Source organism: Aethalodelphis obliquidens, unplaced genomic scaffold, assembly GCF_003676395.1.
Source record: "Aethalodelphis obliquidens isolate GAN/ISIS:26980383/991018 unplaced genomic scaffold, ASM367639v1 scaffold4, whole genome shotgun sequence".
In the NCBI taxonomy this organism is placed as follows: Eukaryota; Metazoa; Chordata; class Mammalia; order Artiodactyla; family Delphinidae; genus Aethalodelphis; species Aethalodelphis obliquidens.
Window position 1 is genome coordinate 12378844 of NW_020837948.1, and position 20958 is coordinate 12399801.

The following is a 20958-nucleotide window of genomic DNA, read 5'->3' on the forward strand; positions in this document are numbered from 1 at the left end:
GATTCTGCGGCAAGCAGCCTTGCTTCCAGTGATCTGCTTTCTCTGCCATCAGTAAAGGAAATGGGAGGGAAAATGTATTGCTAGCCTCATCTCGGGATTAGCCAATCCTTCCCACGGAGGGATAGCTGCCAACTTCCCACTCTGCTGTTGTCCTGTGAGCTTTTCCTAGTCCCATGAAACCAAATTTACAGGCAACTCCCACTTGCTAAGAGGTCAGGTTCCAAAGATGTGTTTGGAAATCAGTTGTATGTATGGCCAAACACATCTTTCTAAAGTTCTAGTGTTGTAAATAATGGTTTGGATGCCGAGGGCAGCCTCAAATCCTTATATACTCCTCAAGTACAGGACTGTGGAGATCACGAGTCTGGGTCTCCGCTCCTTTCCGCAGACCTGGGAGTTTGCATATCACTGTCTAGGGCTCCCTAGAGCTCCCCTCGCTGCCATGGTAGCAGGGATCATGCTTCTCTCCTCAGGGCTCATGGTGGGGGCTGTGGGAGAAGACAAGGGGCTGCCCTGGCTCCAAGCCACTCCCAGAGCTACAAACAGTTGAGGCCTTGGGAGAGAGGGACCTGTGGACTTTGGGGTGAGGAGAGAATGGATCCCAGTGATGGTGGTGAGGGTAAGGGGCCCTGAAGGGCCTGGGCCTTTTGCTGGCTTGGCCCGTGGCATTTGTTATTCAAGTCTCAGTCTCAAACTGTCTCTTTTACCAGCCTGGAAATCAGCACTTTTCTCTCTCCACTGACACCTGTTGTTTCTACCCAGCATTTCTATGGCTCTTGAGACACAAAGCACTCTCACTTTATCCCCCTTGAAGCCAAAATACAAGTGACTAACAAACATATATTTCTTAAGAGAACAGCATAATAATTAAGGAAATGCAAAGTAAAGCAAGGTACCATTTTTGTCACCCAACAGGTTGAAAGAAATAATAATGCCTAATGTTGGTGAGGATATGGGGAAGTGGGCACCCTCATATACTCCTTGTGGGCATGCAAGTTATTAGAACCTGTCTAGACAGCAATTTGGAAGTTTGTATCAAAAAGTCTTAAAATGTGACTCAGATTTCTCCTTTCTCCCAATATCCATTATTCCCTTCCTACAGAAATATATTTTTACTGGGCCCCTGACCACCCAGAATAAAGATGCCCTTATAGCTTGGTGAGGTCATATGACTAAGGTCTAGTCAAAGCAGAAATGGAATGTGATCACTTCTAGAAACTCTCCTCAGGAAACAGCTGGCATTGTCATTTACCTCTTTCTCCTGCCTCTTCCATCCATTGCTTGGGACCTAGATTGATGTGGGGAGATCAATAATGGCACATGAAGATGAAGGCTCCACCCTAGACGTGGTGGAGCAGAAAGGTGGAAATTGCCTGGGTTCCTTATTGGTTTACCAACCTCTGGACTCATGTGAGAAAGAAACAAAGTTTTACTCATAGCCAAACCTAATCGTACTGTTACAACATGCATACTCTTTGTCCCAGAAACCCCACTAAATTTGTCTTATTAATCTTTTGCATGTGCAAAGAGATACAAAATAGTTTAGTGGCTGCAGTGAGCATCTTTAAGTGTCAAACATTAGAATAAGCAGGTAGGTAGGAGGGAATGCAGAAAGGAAAGAAAGAAGAAAAGAAGAAAACATAAGTGAGGCAGGCAAAACAGTGAGGAGGAAATAGATGTTAACAGATAATCCTGGAAAGCACTATGTTTAAGCCAATTTGTGTTATGCATCTTTTCATTTTGGGAACAAGATCAAAATTCTAAATTAGAGAACTATATGAAATCTTGGGGTATGGGGGCTGAGAAGATGGAAGATGAGAAGTGTCTGGAGATTGGTGATCTTGTGGAGGAAATTAATACTCTGGAGGAAAAGCCAGACAACTGGCACCCTTATGACTTCAGACAATACATGGGATCAGCACCAAGGCAAGGTGGAAGAGGATGAACAAGATGACCTTAGAGGTTGCGATTTCACATTCAAACACAGCTATGAGATTTGCAAAATGTAACCAGATACCAATATTTACAAGAGATGTGTGGTCATAAAAGATAAGAATTATATGAAAGGAAAAGATAATTGTAGCAATTATCATGGTAGTTAAATTTAGGCCAAAAAAATACATTTATATATCTAATGACTAAAGATACACAAAATTCAATCAATTGGTATAGCCAACTGGGTAGAGGGTTGTAATCTAACTTGAAAACTAGAACTATTAAATCATATGTCTTAAATCTAAGGAATACAGGATACAACATCTAGAGTAGATAAAGGGCTCAGTATGTTTGGTCAAGGCAGTTAATCAAAGAACATGTTCTCTGGTATTTAAGAAACTTCAGAAAACAATACAAAAGAATATTATGTAGCCTTAAAACAAAAAGGAAATCCTATCACAGGCTACAACATGGATAAATCTTGAGGACATTACACTAAGTGAAATAAATCCATGATTCCACTCATATAAAGTATCTAAAGTAGTCAAAATCCTAGAAATATAAAGTAGAAGTAAAAATGTGGTCTCTAAGAGCTGAAGGTAGGGGAGAGGGGAAATTAGGTTTTAATGGGTATAGAGTTCCAGTTTTGAAAAATGAAAAAGTTCTAGAGGTCTGTTGTAAAACAATGTGAATACACTTAACACCACTGAACTGTACACTTAAAAATGATTAAGACGGCAAATTTAATGTTATGTAGTTTTTACTACAATTAGCTAACTAACTAAATAATATTAGCAAACTGAAAAGAGACCACCAGAATACTATTTTAAAAATAACCCCCCCCAAAAAAATGAGATGTTATAATTATTTGCTTAGGGGGTATCTGTCAGCTGTGTGAATATTTTGAATTTAATATAGAAATGTGTGTGAGAATCAAAATCTATAGTGTTTATAACTTTTGTTTTGAGAAGATAATTGTAATACATAAAAGATGTGGTCTATTGCAACAAGGGGCTGGTCTTCTAATTTCATTTTTTAAAAGTGTAGTGAAATAACTGATTAGAAATGTTAAAGTTGAAATTTTACAAATACAATATTAGAAATTTAAGAGAATTTAAGATTCCACCTTATTAATAAGTTGAACTTATTAGATTTACAAAAATTATTTAAGCACATGGGATGGTTTGTCACCCTAAAAGCTGGATTATTTAAAATAGGATTCAAATTTATTAAATATACAAATTCCATTTTAAAAACTTGATGGTGTTTAAATATGTAAAACATTAGTCAAAGGCCCTTTTATGTTTATGTGTTTGTTAAATTTTGTTAGACTGATGAATGAAACACCTGTAAGGTGATTTTAGCTTAAGAAACAACTAGGTTTTGTTGTTGTTGCTGTTGTTTATTTTTTTTTATTGACCTATAGTTGATTTACAATATTGTGTTAGTTTCAGGTGTACGGCAAAGTGATTCAGCTACATATATATATTTTTTCAGATTATCTTCCATTATAGGTTGTTATAAGATACTGAATATAGTTCCCTGTGTTACACAGTAAATCTTTGTTGCTTATCTATTTTATGTGTAGCAGTTTGTAACTGTTAATCCCATACTCCTAATTTATCCTCCCACCCTCCCTTTCCCCTTTGGGAACTGTAAGTTTGGTTTCTATGTCAAGAAACAACTAGGTTTTAGATTTATAACTTTAGTAAATCAAAATTAATTATTAACACTAACTTTAAAAGAAATTAAGAAAAAAATCCCATTTATAATGTCATCAAAAAGAATAAAAAATCTAGAAACAATTTAACCAAAGAGGTGAAAGACCTGCACACTAAAAACTATAAGACATTGATGAAAGAAACTGAAGAAGACACAAATACATAAAACCTGACTCAAATGTATTTGATACATTCCATGCTCATGTTTGGAAGAATTAATATTGTTAAAATGTCCATACTACTCAAAGCCATCTACAGATTCAATTCAATCCCTATCAAAATTCCAATGGCATTTTTCACCGAAATAGAAAAATCAATCCTAAAATTTGTGTGGAACCACAAAAGACCCCAAAGACCTAAAGCAACCTTGAGAAAAAAGAACAAAGCTAGAGGTATCACACTCTGTGATTTCAAACTTTATTACAAAGCTATAGTAATCAAGACAGCATGGTCTTGATTGGCATAAAAACAGGCACATAGATCAATGGAACAGATAGAGAGTCCAGAAACAAACCCATGCATATATGTGTGGTCAATTAATTTACAACAAAAGAGCCAAGAACATACAAGAGGGAAAGAACAGTCTCTTCAATAAATGATGTTGGAAAAACTGGACAGCCCCATGCAAAAAATGAAACTGGACCATATCTTACACCATACACAAAAATCAACTCAAAATGGATTAAAGACTTGAGCGCAAGACCTGAAATGATAAAACTCTTAGAAGAAAACATAGGTGGTAAGCTCCTTGACATGGGTTGTGGTGATGATTTTTTGGATTTGGCACCAAAAGCAAAGACAACAAAAGCAAAAATGAACAACTGAGACTCCACCAAACTAAAAAGCCATTGCAAAGCAAATACAAACAAAACCATCAACAAGCAAAAATAAACCAAAAAATCTGATTAAAGAATGGGCAGAGGATTTGAATATACATTTTTCTAAAGAAGATATACAGATGGCCAACAGGTATGTGAAAAGGTGCTCATCATCACTAATCATCAGGGAAATGCATATCAAAACCACAATTAGACATCACCTCACATCTGTTAGAATAGCTATCATCAAAAAAACAAGATATAACAAGTGTTGGCAAGGATGTGGAGAAAAGCAATGCTGGTGGGAACATAAATTAGTACAGCCACTATGGAAATATGGAAGTTCCTCAGAAAATTCAAAATAGAACTACAATGTGATCTAACAATTCCACGTCTGCATATTTATCTGAAGGAAACAAAACATTAACACAAAAAGATATCTGCCGCCCCATGCTCACTGCAGCATTATTTACAAAGGCCAACATGTGGAAACAACCTAGTGTCCATCAATGGATAAATGGATAAAGAAGATGTGATATACATATATAGTGGAATACTATTCAGATAAAAGAGAATGAAATCTTGCCATTTGCAACAAAATGAATAGAGGGTGTTATGCTAAGTAAAATAAGTCAGACAGAAAAGACAAATACTGTATAATGTCAATTATATGTGGAATCTAAAAACAAAATAAAATGAAAACAGAATCATAGATACAAAGAACAAATGAGTGGTTTCTGGGAGGAGGGGGTGGGGGTGAAATAGGTGAAGGCGATTAAGAAGTAAAACTCTCCAGTTATAAAATAAATAAACCACAGGTATGTAAGTAATATACAGCATAAGGAATATGGTCAATGATGTTGTAATAACTTTGTATGGGGACACATAGTTACTAGGCTTATCCTGGAGATCATTTCTTCATATATACAAATGTCAAATCACTATGTAGTAACCTGAAACTAACATGATAGTGTATGACAACTCTATTATTTCAAATATTTTAAAAAGTCAAGAAAGTAAATAAATGATATTCCAGTTTTTAAAAAAGCAATGAAACACACAATTAGGCAATAATAGTAACTCTGAAAAATGAATACACTTATAAGCTTAATTAATTTTATGAACAGGTTAAAACCTCAGGAAGGAATCATAGACATCTTCATGTCTAGTAATATTTTCTCCTTGGAAGATTTTCCAATTCATTCTTTTTCTCCGACCAGATTCTTAAGAAAGGCTTCTAACCACGTTATTCCCTGAACTCTCCATTTTGGTTCTTCCTGCCTGATGGTACATGTCTGTCTTCTGAACACAGACCCTTGTTACCCAAAGTGTGCTCTGTGGACCAGCAGCTTCTGCACAGCCTGAGAGTTTAGCAGAGATGCCTAATCTTGGGCAGGATGCAGCAGGGGTGGGGAGGGATGGGAGGATGGAACTTTCTCTCCAGGGGAGATACCCGAGACACCTAAAAGAAACTATTTTTCTAATACAGGTGGTTATGTGAAACCATCCTTTTTTTGCCTTCTAGGTAAACTGATTACCAAAATTAAACTGAAATTATTATCAATTCCTGTGTTTCAATTCCTTTTGATAACTTGCTGGAAACAGTTAAAATGGTGACAGTGCTAGGTGCCTGGCAGCAAAACCTAGTTGAAAAAAAGATTATGAAAGCAGAACAAAGAATCATGTGTTCTCTCTTCCTTCTCTGTCCACAAGGGTGCCTCACTAGTGTCAGCTGTTGAGAGAACAGAAGATTTACCAGTGGCATCCCCAAGAACAAGGAAATCAGGGAAGCATGATTGTCCTCTGGGGTTAAGCTGTGAAATCAAGACATCCGAGTGGAGACATGCAAAATACCCTTAAAGAGATCAAATAGCTTCTAGGCCTTTGAGAGTAGACAGTAAGCTGATTAAATATATTAACATATCTAAAGAAAAAATATTTCAGTCTCCAGGAACAGTTGGTCATCCAAGAAGGCTTAGAAAAGGAGAATTTTAGAGGCAAATTCTAGAGATGTCCATCCAAGCGGTCAGGAGGACACCTTGCAACCTGTCTTGTGTGAGATCAAGGAAGAGTTATCTTTACCATCATATGATGGCAATAATTTTTACCAGGTATGATGGTGCTGTGGGATCACCTTGCTTTCTGAGGCAGGCTGCACTACTGAATAAAATGATGGCGGTGTTAGGCTATGGGAGGCTGGAACCACGAAGCACTAAAAATTTTCTCTCTAACTGACCTTGCTCGGATCCACACTCCCCACATCAGCTGCCAATAAAATCTAGTTTCTCACATGCCAGACCTTCAAGGAGAAAAGGTATGACTACAAGACTGTAAGCACCTCTCCAGGTTCTGTGTAACAATGAATTAGCATCCCAGCTTTATAGATGGTTCCTATGACCTGGGTTAAGAGAAGAGAATCCTGGGAGACAGAACTATTTTCTCTGTGTGCTGACAATTGTATTTGTAAGTTTGAACCCTGGTTAAGTGCACCAAGATAATATCATCCCGAAGCTTCTGTAAAGTGGCCAGCCCAACCAGCGAACCCTCCCCACTCTTCACTCTGTGTGTATTCAGGGCTTTCCTTTGAAAATTTCCCATCAGCCTGGGCCACAGAGATCACTTCATGATTATTCTCTAAGATGTTTGATTATAAACATGTAAGTTTTCTTATTCAGCATCATTATTAATCAAACACATGCAAATAAAGAAAAAAAATAGCAAACGGAAAATTGCCACAGGGTATAAGCAAAAAGACATTCTATACTGCTGGTGGTGGTATAAATTGGAAAAACACCAAACATCTTAGAAATATGTGTATGCCTCTGACCCAGCAATTCTACTATTAGGAAGTTATCCTTACCTATTAATTATGGATATGAACAAAGATTTAACCACAATGATGTCTTCTAAAGCAGTCCATAATAGTTAAAACTTGGAAATCATGTAAATATTCAAGAGTTGAGATCAGTCAAATAAACATCTATAATGCAATAACATACTGACTTTTGTTAAATGTTATAGAAGTTCATTTACTGACCAGGAAAGACATTCACAACATATTTGTATTTTCTTCTTTTCACTTAGTTACATTTTATAATTTCTCTTCAACGAACATTTATTATGTATAGCCTTGGTTTTGAATAAAAATTTGAGAAATCACCCCTGTCTATATAAATAAAGAATAGACTCCAGGGATCGGAAGGAAGATGACACATACACTGGTCCAAGCCCCCTTACTGCTTGAGAGCAAATTAGCTATAAATGGTTTATCCAGGGCCACCCAGACGATTGATGGCCAAGCCAGTGCTATCACTCAGCTCTGCAGAGTTTTAAGCCCAGTGATGTGTCCAACCACTCCTAGTACCTCCAAATTAGAGCAGAACTTTGTCTCTCTCTATACTACTCAACAGCAGCATCTCAGCTCAGAAAGCAAAGGTGTCCCTCTAACTTTGTGTTGAGCCAAAATATTTGAATAAAATTGTATTTGTTGCTCTCTTCTACGTGTCCTACACACAATGGTAAGAAACCCCAATTGCAAACTGCACGTCACATGATATTCTAGGATTTCCTAAAGTGCATCATAAAACATCAAACTTCTCTTAAGACAGCTCAAAGATGTAGAGAATGGACTTGAAGACAGAGGGAGGGGGAAGGGTAAGCTGGGACGAAGTGAAAGAGTGGCATGGACATATATACACTACCAAATGTAAAATAGCTAGCTAATGGGAAGCAGCCGCATAGCACAGGGAGATCAGCTCGGTGCTTTGTGACCACCTAGAGGGGTGGGATAGGGATGGTGGGAGGGAGGCGCAAGAGGGAAGGGATATGGGGATATATGTATATGTATAGCTGAGTCACTTTGTTATACAGCAGAAACTAACACAACACTGTAAGGCAATTATACTGCAATAAAGATGTTAAAAAACAAAACAAAACATCGCAAAATGAATTGGTGAGATGGGGAGGGGAGGGAGGAGAGAAATGACAATGAAAAAAGGTCTACTTTGTAACCCAGACTTACAGTCATTTCCTATTGCGAAAGCTCCCCTACTTTTAATAAGCGTATCATTCTATGTATCAGAAAAGAACATGCTGGCCTCTCAGAAGTTGACTCGGGACTCTGTGGAGCTGCTGCAGGAAGGTTATATCTCTGTTCTCTTCTGTGACCTAAGTTCAATGACTCCCTGACCAATTTCCAAACAGACATTTATTGAAGGACTGTAATGAACATCGCAGCATCCAGCCTTGAATCATCTTTCTACAACATCTGCTTTCTCCTCAAGTGACATTCATTTGGAGATTTTTCATAGGACAGAGGGACACAGTTAATGCTTCCCTCCTTACACAGGCCAAGAAAGCAGCAGTGAATGAAAGGGAATGATCCAAGATGCCCCATCTCCCCAGGCCTCTGTTCCAGCCTCCCCTAAATGCAAACCAACACTGCAAAAAATAAATGAACCTCCAAGGGATGCAAGTCTTACTTACGGACACACATTTCCCTGCTCTCATAAAATCCAGGACAACACTGGGATTTGCGCCTATACATAGTTTTTTCTCCATGTCGATAGGCTGTCCGATAACTGATTCTATAGAAAGGGGAAAAATCACATTGTTACTTTATTGGACCTGTAATTTGATTAGAAATCAAGACTTTATATTTTAATACAAAAAGCTATTAAATATAATAAAGGTATAAAAAGCAAAGTACTCCAAAATAATTAAGAAGAAACATGGGATATATGTTTTGACCAATATTATGCTAACTCACTAATTTGCTAAGAATATACTGATTGTCCATTTAAGCCAACCTACGCTTTATTTCAAGGAATCAAGTTTCATGACTTCCCTACTTCACTTATCTCGAGATATCTCATATCAGACTCCTTCCCAGTTTGCCAAACACAGAAATACATCTGAGCTTCCATTACCTGTGTCGCGTGCATTTAAACCAGTTCAGAATGTCAGTGCAGCTAGTGTAGTAAATTTGATCAAAGGGATGTGGGTATGACTCTTGCACAGTCACGGAGTAGCTGAAAAGAAGAGGAAAGAGAAGGAATCAGTATTTCTCTTTCTTACATTACTGATAGGCTGTGTACCAAAAAAACAGTGATTGGCTAAATTATCTCCACTTGCAACTCCACACTGACCTTTAACAGAGAATCTTCAGGTTTTTTCAGGTTTCTATTTGTACTAGAACCCTAAAAGATCCAATATTAATAATATATTTTAAAGACAAGGGTTCATCCTATACAGTTCAAAAAAATCTCATTTACTATTCACCCAAAACTCTGATATTCCTAAATTTAAAAACGTATCACCACATATTTTTCTGTATTTAATTCCATACCCTCCCCCGGGGTCCAGGGATATCAAGACCTTTCACAAATTGTTTTCAATCTAGGCCTCATGCAAATAATAAGGGTAATCAGCAAAAAGACAATCCAAGTATATTTTGCTACTGATTTTGGAAAATCAGAAAGACTATATTTCTCTGGTTGGAACTTGTAATAATTTTCTTTCTTGTGCCTGCCCTACTTCTTAGGCAATGGAAGAATATATACAACCTCTACATAGAAGCTACAAAGAAGTCTTTAAACCCAATTCTAAACATATGGCTGAGACAGCCTGAAATAATCATATGAACAACCTGTTGCTACTTAAACAGTCTGTTTTCCAACATATTTTCACTAACAGCTTCTTGTTAGAGTAAAAGCATGCACTCCTATGGGCCTAAGAATGTGGCTGAAAAGCACCCATGAAATATAAAGAATATTCAATGTTCAATCCTATATTTCTTCATTTCAAAGCAGTCTATCACATGCTCAAGAGCTCAGATTTCTTGCCTACAGGAAAATCTGGAGAATCTTCTTTTCAAAACAATTTATTCTATTTTCTTTAACAGTCTCTTAAAGATTTCCACTAAAATCTTTAATTCATGCTAACAACAATGACAACAACAAAATGGGCCTCAATCATGGACTCACTTGGTGTAGATCAATAGCCCAAGTTCATTAACAGGAACTATCAAGTACAGAAGGTACGGAAGGAATGAGGTTAAAATTTCAGCCTGAAGAGTTCAGGTTAGATAGAGAGCAGAAACTTCTGATTTGAAAAGCTAAGCAGTATTGGCCTCACAAACAGCAATTTCTTTCTCCAAGTGGTCTCTCTCAGCCATTATGAGACATCCATGAATTAATCATACAATTCATACTGTTTGTACTTGATTCTTTGGGACATTGCAACTTGATTTCTAGGTAAATTTAGGGATCCTCCACAAGCCTGAGGCAGATGCAGTAAGTCCCAGTGAAAAAATCACTGCATTAGAATAAGGCAGGGTTATCATCCTGATCTGACACTGAGCACCTGGCTGACCTTCAGCAGGTAACCTCACTTCCCGGGGTTTTGACAATCACATCATAAAATCAGAGATGTTCTTGGAGATCCCTTCTTACTTGGCATTCTGCATTTCTAACATACATTTCAGATGACTACTTCCTTCTATTCCAGCAGACAACACCTGCAGGAACAGGTTCAGACGAGCGTCGAGTACGCCATTGCCTACATCTCTGATATAACTCCTTTGGGGTAAAGCGAGAGGCCTGCGTTAAAATATAAACGTTCTTGGAATGAAATATCACGTGAAGCTATTCAGATTTTCTTCAGACCCCTAGCAGTGTCCAGAGGTTCAGGTTGTTGCAATTTCTAAGACTTCCTCGCCAATTCTTTTCCCTCCCTATCCAGCAGCTTGTAAAGGCCTGCAGCATTATTTCTCCATTCCATTTCTAGTGGAGAGCAAAGCGAATGAATGTCCTGTGTGTGTGGAACTGCCATCTAGGCAGTCCTACATTCCCATGAGCAAAACAGAACAACTTTCCACATGTGCTATGGGAATGAAAAAGAAACCACCCTAAATTAATGCTGCTTGGGTGAAAAAATGTAATCTACCAGGCTCCATAGTACTAATTTAGCTGAACTAAATTGGTTTGTTAGAACTAGGCCTGATGCAGTATTCCCACAAAATTTCACAGGCCATGCTAAGTGTTAAGATCTGAATGCCTTGGAGAGCAAAAGTGATAATCAACTAAGGGACCCTGGCCAAACACACGCCATTGGATGTGATGGGGGAGCTGACTCCACAAGCAAACGTGAAAAGTGTTTTCACTAATTTCTAGCAGCCTGGAAGGTTTCTTCAATAAGAGAAAATGTTAGAGTACATGAGCTTCCTCTTCTGGACATTTGCTGCTCACCAATAGCTTAATTTGCAGGATGCTTCTCTGCTTTTAGGATATAAAAAAGCTCTTCTCTATAAAAGGATAATCAAACCATTAAGGATTCCAATTCAACAAATGTTTATTGAATAAATTCAATTCCTGCCCTCAAAGGGCTCTCAAGAGAGGCCAGCACGTAAATGCTAAAAATAACCTGCTCTTATTTTAATAGAGAAATATAGAGAGTTTGGGGGAAATCGAAGTGTAAAATTTATTATGGTTGAGCATCTCTCTTCAGTCTTGACACTTCTAATTAGAATTATTCAGTCTCAAACTCAATGAAGAACAGACCGAATATAAATTACTTTTCACATTGATCAGCTACTGAGGGTTCCACTTAAGTTTACGGGAGAAGGGTTCGAAGCCTTTTCAACCCAAATTTCTTTTCTGTTCTTTTGCATACATTCTTTTTCTTTTCTAAACAATCTCTTTTTTACTTTTCTTTTTTTTTTAATTTTTTTTTTTTTTTTTTTTTTTGCCGTACGCGGGGCCTCTCACTGTTTTGGCCTCTCCCGTTGTGGAGCACAGGCTCCGGACGCGCAGGCTCAGGGGTCATGGCTCACGGGCCCAGCCGCTCCGAGGCATTTGGGATCTTCCGGGACCGGGGCACGAACCCGTATCCCCTGCATTGGCAGGCGGACTCTCAACCACTGCGCCACCAGGGAAGCCCCAACTTTTCATTTTTAATGATATTATAATCACACTAGAAAATTTGGAAAACAAATCTTTAAGAAGAGAGGGAGAGAAGTGTATAACTCTTACCTAACCACACATAGCATTTTGCTGTACTTCTTTTACCATCCCTAGGGTTTTTAGTTTTTACTTATAGTTTTGTCTTTTTGTTTTTATATTTTCATACTCATGCTATACACATAATTTTAAACCTACTTTTTAAATTTAAGACTATCATAAGCATTTCTCCATGTTAGTAAATAGTCTTCAAATTATGACTACCAAATACTCACAACTACACCTAATTTGCTCAATACCCACCTATCATTAGACAATTAAGTTGTTGTCACTTTTCAAGGGGCCACTTTCTGGAAGCTGTGTGCTCGCATCATGAAGGGAAATGTCTCTGAGAACTGGATGACTTCCTCTGGTCCTCAGTGCTGCTGTTTGAACTTAATTACTACCTCTTGATAGTCCACACCTCCCTGTTCATCTGCAGCTGCTCTTAAAGTCACGAATGGGAAGCAAACTTCTCGATTGTCTAGTCCAATCCCATTTTCATCACAAATAAGCCACACCGAGCTCCCAGTGCTAGTGGTCAGTCTAGAGCCGGTACTAACACCAAGACCCCCAGACAGCATCCTGTACCTCTGTCCCCTCTCAGATGTTGTAGAATATTGAAAGCTTCTAAAGCAGACAGTGAGTGGCAAACTGTGGTATAAAAGGAATCTGGTCCCAATTCTACACTATTTTCAGCATCAAGATGCAAAACCCTTTATCTCCTGCTTGTTTGTTTAATCTTCTCAAACACACTGAAAACATATCATCATGGTGATTTTAAACTATTAAGTATTGTCCAGGGAGGAACCCCAACAAGATCTAATTTAAGGTCAAAGAACAGGGGGGGAAAGCCATCATCACTTGGACACATTCCAAAGTGGTTAATTACATTTCATCTGCCTAGATTATCTTGTTACTTTAATTAAATATGGTAATAATTATCATTTCTTATCTCTGCTCGCTTCAGGACTGCAGCTTCAATTATTACCACTCCTGTGTCCCACCCCCAAGGGGTTGGGCAGAGAAAGGCTTCTCTTCATTTGTGCCTTCTTTAGAAGAAACCCCATTATATGGAAATACTTAAACTCACACAACAGGGAAAGGAGATGGGGAGAAGGAACAGATGATTCATGGAGTTATTCATTTTCCAAAAGGATGCTGTGCAGAATTCCTTTAATAACAAGGAATTGTGTATTTTAAATGATTTAATTTTCCTTCATTTCCTTTCATGTATAACTTCTAAGAATCACAATTGCTGCATTAAAATGAGGCATACTTTTATTTGAAAATAAATGATTCAGTAGGTCTGGGGAGGGACCTGAGAGTCTGCATTTCCAACAAGCTCCCAGCTGAGGTTCCTGCCACTGCAGCTCCACAGACCACACTCTGAGAAGCAAGGCTGCAGGTGATTCCATGGCTCGGAACCATTGGTGACAGGTGGGTTTTAGTGTAAGGAAAACCTACAATGAGCACTACTTGGCCCTACTACCAGGACTTTTGTCCTTGAAGCCAATCTTCCTCTCCCTGTTTCAATTCAAGCTCATTTCGGTTTTTGAAAATACAGGAGAACCTGTCAGCTGCACCTTTATTTGATCATTTTAATTTATACTCCTTTTCTCCATTCTTGCCAAAACAATTCCACTTTTTTTTTAACCTTTCTTCAAAGAATCATTATCTAGCCTTATAACAGAAAATCTATCAATAAGAAAATTGTAGCTGTCAATTTTTCTTTTTAGCAGTTTATAGGAAAAATATAGACAGGAAAAAAATCTCCATCATTTTCCGATTTTTCCACACTGAATTTCTTCCCCATTAGTGAGTATTTTAGCGGTTACTCTAATCACCTGTACAACAGTGGAATTATATTAGGTTTAGAGATTAATGTGCCCCTTCTCTATCACTCCCCCCTCCCCACCCCCACTACTGATGTCCATATTTAGTCATTTCCTTTCCTACCAGAAGGTGAGTTTACTCCTCAACAATTATTCACTGAGCATATGCCATATGCAAGGCAGTGTTTTAGACATTGGGAATTTAAAATGGTGAACAGAACAATGCAATTATGTGTTGGTAAGTATGGTTAAATATTGAGCAAGAAATCAGGACAAAATGTGTACATTTGAGTGGGTGCTGGATTACCTGAAGTCTTGGATTCTTTTCTCTTTGTAGCCTTTCCCTCAGAGAGCTCATCTGTTCTCTCATCATGCTGGAGACTCCCAAATCTATATTCCCAAACACTTTCAGGCCCATATTTCTTTTTTCTTTTTTTTTTACATTCATCCAGCACTTTTTATTTTACAAAACATCTTTCATACATTATTTGATGCAAGTTTCACAATAAATCTTTGAATTGGATGATGTTAAGAGACTCATCCAAGATCACTGGACTGCTTAAGTGAAAAAAACAGGGCTAAGCCAATACTCTTTCTTATATTTCATAAGGCCTTTTTGTCCACGACGATTATAAGATAGGACAATGTCAAAACAAACTGGGGAGGGGGGGGCTTCCCTGGTGGCGCAGTGGTTAAGAATCCGCCTGCCAATGCAGGGGATACGGGTTCGAGCCCTGGTCTGGGAAGATCCCACATGCCGCGGAGCAACTAGGCGCGTGCGCCACAACTACTGAGCCTGAGTTCTAGAGCCCTCGAGCCACAACTACTGAAACCTGCGCGCCTAGAGCCTGTGCTCAGCAACAAGAGAAGCCACAGCAATGAGAAGCCCTTGCACCGCAACAAAGAGTAGCCCCTGCTCGCGGCAACTAGAGAAAGCCTGCGTGCAGCAACGAAGACCCAACACATCCAGTAAAAAAAAAAAAGAAAACCTGGGGGAAATATCTTTTTAATGTTTTGTTTAAATGAAAAGTTAAACATTCATCCAGGCCCATATTTCAAACTGATCATATCAATACAACATGATAAAACCACAATAATCTCTTCCCTGTCAAATCAGCTCTCTTCTTTTTATTTTTCCATATGTGCAGTGACACCTCCACTCTTTCACAGCAGGTTCTAAATCTCAGCCTTTTCTGCCTCTTTCACCTCCACAGTTAATGTATTACCAAGATCTCTTGATTCTTATCTCACAGTACCTAACAAATTTGATTTTTCCTCCCATTCCAAAGCTACCATCCTCTAAGAACTTCAACCACCAATGGACGATCCCTCTTCTAAATTTGATATGTTCTTATTCACGTATTCATCAATTCATTTTTATTACTTTAATCATATTTATTATGTACTTTGTTGGTGAAATGTTTTATGAGTGGTTCTGTGAAAATTATAAAGATAATTAATAGGAGGTCCCTTCCCTTAAATTCTATATAACATGGTTAATAGCACAAATATATAGAACTTTATTACACATTCATATTTCCTCTATAGCTTAAAGTTTCATAAGACTACATAACTCTATTGATTGATCAGGAAAATATGTTTTTGTTACCCTGAATGTAATACTGCCAATGGAGATGGGGACGAGCCCTCACCGATAAATAACGCTATGAGTGAGGAACCAGTGTGCCCCTAGAATAATACAGCTGCTGTGCTTGAAAGACTCTGAGCTTTGTGCATCCCACCCGTGGGTGACACAGCGATTAGAATGTTTACTCTGTGGTGTACTCATCAGGATGCTGAGGGTGACAGGAAAAAGAGACCAAGAGTTTGATGTCATTGAACTTACAGCTATTACAAATATGTATTAATCTCTAGTACTTGACACCTTCTATTTGCTTGAACAACTTGCAAGTGCAATGTTAATTTCGGATAAAGATACACACTTTCCTAGGAATGCAAGTAGCACGTGAGAGCACAGTAAACTGCATTTGACGGCACTGCAGTATCACTAAATGGTTTGTACTGTTTCTGTGTTCCAAAAGGGACTATAAGATGACCTATTATTTTGTACTTCTTCTGTATTTCCTACTGCAAATCACCTAGATCTGGATACTATATCATCTGCTTTCAAATAATCTATTCAACCTTGCCCTCCTCAATCCTGTACTGACTCTAGTTTTACTGGGCACAGTCCTTAGTGGTCTGCATGGCACTGGTTTCAAACTACCTTCCATCCTAGAACCCCACCCAGTCACTGCCATCTACTCGTCTTATTCAGGTCTTCAAAGACATCTCAGGGGACAATACTTCCATGCAGCCTTGCCAGTTCCTCCAGAAATCATGTCTCCCTTTCAGGCCACCTACTGCACAATTTTTTTATGCCATTCATTTCAACACTCTAGGATATTATTCCACACTGTCTTCCACTGCTCCCTCATTGGTTCCCATGCATAGGTCCAGTTCCACCCAATTATTGCAAACAGATACAGAGCAGGGAGAAGACCTTAGGGAGGTCGTTTTAATCAATCTATTAATGTTTTCCTTGGTCTTACAACTGCACCTGTGTTAGAATCAGTATATCAAGTTTTCTTCACATAATATATATTCTCTAAGACCAAGGTGAATTATACTATCTAATTATTACATGTAACTAATGATTTTTACATATAAGTAATTTTATAATCTCTTCTCAAATTCTAATTTTATATATGGTACTGATAATGAGAGTATATAAAGGAATCTATTAGAAATTATTTCTCAGATTACTTTGAAAACCATTACCTTTCCCAGTGGCTACACACATTAGGGTCTTCAAGGTTCAGAGATGATGCTGTCCTGATCCAGTGGCATAACAGTATACAGATAAAGCCCAGGCATGAGTTCAAAGAAATAACCATTGTTTCTGAAGAACAACCTACAAGAAAAAAAATCCAAATTAAAGATGCGTTAAAATGACCCAAACAGAATTCTTCTGAGCACATCAACTATTCAGTACCAGTTGTTACTAGGGCTGAAACATGCATAACGAGTCTTGGATTTAAGATGGGTCACCAGCTCTCACGGTCCAGGAGAGAGAGATATTTCTTAAGTTGTCAGGATGGTCACCATTTTGTAAATTACTAAAAAGTGCAAATCATCATTAATTGCCACCATAACAAGAGACCTTCTCTTCCATGCCAGCTAACATTAAAGGAATCTTCCCAAACAGCTCAGAGCAACACAGTCTTCCAGATTCTCTCACCAGGCATATTTCCCTTCTGGAAGAAGAGGGCACACAGAGGAATCTGGCCTCATTTGTCCTAGAGGATAAATAATGAAACAGAAGCTCCATTGACTCAAGAGAGAGGCACCTCAGGCTTAAACTGAGAGTCATTCAATAATTCATTCGACGAACACTGAATGCCCACTCTATCCTAGGCACCGTGCAAACACTGGACATAAAACGCACATCTAGTTCCTGTCCCTGCCCATCAAGATCTTTATAATTTAATAATTGTGATTTACATTTCTTATATTTAGTGCTTCTGTCTCCCCATCTGCTGAATAGAGACAAAACCAGCTGTTTTATAGAGGTTTCTACATAGGTGTATAGAAAAAAAGTGTAAAGGTGTTTGGCGGTCAGTGTTAGAAAAAATGAACCTGGTATTACTATTGAGAGGAAGAAAGACCAAAAAGGAAAAACAATTAGCAACATATCTTCAGAAGAGTTAGGCCTGCAAAGGAGACAGAAGAAGAGGGAGGAGAATGTTCCAGGCAGAGGGAATGGAGGTGAGCAAAGGTCGGGCACACTTAGGGAGCTCAAACTAGCTCAGCTGGAGAAAGATATGGGGCGTATCACCATGGGTTTTATAAGACATTGCAAAGTATGTGAACCTCATCCGAGGATTACCGAGAGCTAGGAAAGGCTACAGGGTGACATTCGAAAGATCACTGGTTTCAGGGGGTGAGGGACCTGCAGGAGGAGACTATTAGAGGGAGGTCAGGTGAGACACCACTGCGAGTGAAATAAGGAAGTAACACTGGGGTTGCAGGGAACTGAGTGACTCTGGGAGTTTTTCAGGAGGCGAAATAGACAGGACTTGGTGATTGATGTGGGAGTAAGAGTGAGGAGGGATGCCTGATATGGCCCCTTGGGTGGAGGGTGAGCCCCTCATGGAGATGGAAGCACAGAAGCCCTCCTCCTGGGAGGCAGGGGAGGGCAGGGGTGTGGGGAAACTGGCCCTTAGTGAGGAGGAAAAGTTTGTCACACTATATAAAATGATTTTATATAATCATTATAAAAATGGACATAGAAATAGCCGATCCAGGATTTCCCCGGCGGTCCAGTGGTTAAGACTCATCGCTTCCAATGCAAGGGGCGCAGGTTCAATCCCCGGTCAGGAAACTAAGATCCCACATGCCGGGAGGCCAAAAAAAAAAAAAAAGAAAACAAGCATTAGCCTGCTTGTTGGTAAACTGGTGAAACTAGTAACAACTGGTCAGATTATGGGACTAAGCAGTTATTTTCTGGGTGAGAGCTGGCATTTTGAGAAGTTGTACTAATTTTCCATACCATGAGGTTACCAGTTTTTAGTGTCTGGGAACCAAATTCATTGAATAATAATCTTGTGGTTTTAAAAGGTAAGTTTATCTTAAAACAAACAAATAATAAACAACAATATGGGCAAACACCTAACCTTAGGAAATAGTTTATCCTTCAGATTCCAGACAATAGATTAAATGAGGAAGTATTAAGTTCTTTAAAATCAAGATTGTTGTAAGCACAAGTATATTAAGTATATTATGACAAATTACCTATCTCTAAATCCACAAAGGCTAAAACAAAAGAAAATGTTTGATTTGGAATAAGGAATAAAGGTCATGGATTTGTAGGATAATTAAAAGATAGTGTAAGCCACTATGAGAGGTAGTGAAATCTTTGAGAGATTTCAATCATTATGAAATAATTCCAACATATAAAGCATAAATGAGTGGCCAAAATATTGCTTATAAATTAATTCAAATTACTGATGTTTCTCACAGGCTAACCATCATGAAGTCGTAAAATCTGAAGCTTAACATTATATAATTAAAGAAGCTATGCAACTTAACAGAAATAAATACAAAGTAATGATGATGATGATAAACAATAACAGCTAACATTTCCTGACCTATTACTCTGTGCCAGGCACAGTGCTGAACCTTTTACATGAATTACCTATTTAATCTGCACAGTAATTTACATAGGTATTTTTATCATCCCCATTTCACAGTTAAGAACATGTAATATACTGTGCTGTTTTCCTCATCCATCAAAAAAAGTAAACCTTTTATATTTTGGTTGTAACAAATAAGCATGGCAAATATCTCTCTGTCTCATTGCCTTATCTATGTCAGGTAAGTATTCTGTTTCAACGAAGTGTGAAATATGTATCTTAACTTTCATTCTTTCCTAAAGACAAAACAAGAGCTGGTCAGCAGTAATCTGACAACTACTCACAAACAATTACCCCAAATTGGAAAGTTTATATCCTGAGTCACCAACTCAGACTCAAACCATCCATTTCCCAATTAGAAATGTTTAGTCTGTAAAGTTGGAAATTGCTGGAAGCAATGAATCAAACTGCCAAGAAAAAGGAAGAGGCTGTGTTCTCTCTCTCTCTCTCTTTTTTTTTAATGAATTTATTTATTTATTTATTTTATTCTTGGCTCCGTTGGGTCTTCGTTGCTGCCTGTGAACTTTCTCTGGTTGCGGCCAGTGGGGGCTACTCTTCGTTGCAGTGCACGGGCTTCTCACTGCGGCGGCTTTGCTTATTGTGGAGCACAGGCTCTAGGCTCGTGGGCTTCAGTAGTTGCAGCACGCAGGCTCAGTAGTTGTGGCTCACGGGATTAGTTGCTCCGCGGCATGTGGGATCTTCCCGGACCAGGGCTCGAACCCATGTCCCCTGAATTGGCAGGCGGATTCTTAACCACTAAGCCACCAGGGAAGTCCCTGTGTTCTCTTTTAATGTGAAAATGTTACCGTTAATTTGGTGTCTCTTTTTGTTTTGTACTTGATGCATGGCCCCGTGAAGGGTTTAACCTCACTAAGGGGATGGCAGAAAAAAAAGAAAAAGCAGAATTTGGTCACCTCCTTATTGCTTCTGAAATTCAGCATACAGAAAAATCAAACTGCACTGCAAAGTTGCCGGCGGCATTCATGGAAGGAAAAATATCAGTATATTTAAAATTGTATATATGTCACTCCGTCTCTTACTCCCAAAGCATTTTCCAAATCAAAATTAGAAAATTGAGTTCTAGAATAATCTACATTAAAGTATAAAATGTTCAAAGCAAAAAGAATTGCTAAATCAGAAGAAAGGATCGTGCAAACTCACATGAACTGATTAAAATCATTTGAGGAAATAATTCATATGTTATATTGATACATGGTAAGGGGAGAAGACATTTCCCAAATGTGCCAATGAGCTGCAAAGGAGTATAGAAATGAAATATTTCCCTATATTCAGAAACATGGGTGGTCCTTCCTTTTGTTTGTCTTGTCACTGATAGGCAATCCAAACAAGTGGGTAAGGCATTTCATATACGTTTTCCCTTTTTGATTTGTTTTCTTCTATAGGTTTTGATGAGTAAACGTGTGTACCTTTTTTCCTTTGTGTCTACCCTGAAGGAA

The 20958-nt window shown here is 38.4% G+C and overlaps 1 protein-coding gene across 1 annotated transcript in view; it reads right to left on the reverse strand.

Moving 5' to 3' along the window:
* MEGF10 (multiple EGF like domains 10) overlaps positions 1-20958 on the reverse strand; it is a 366625-nt gene that overhangs the window by 105003 nt on the left and 240664 nt on the right. Inside the window, exons 4-6 of the mRNA XM_027098843.1 lie at positions 17088-17220; positions 9403-9504; positions 8960-9060 (exon numbers count right to left, since the gene is read on the reverse strand). Coding sequence (XP_026954644.1) covers positions 8960-9060; positions 9403-9504; positions 17088-17203 — 319 coding nt within the window. The 5' untranslated portion in view covers positions 17204-17220. The remainder of the gene's footprint in view (positions 1-8959; positions 9061-9402; positions 9505-17087; positions 17221-20958) is intronic.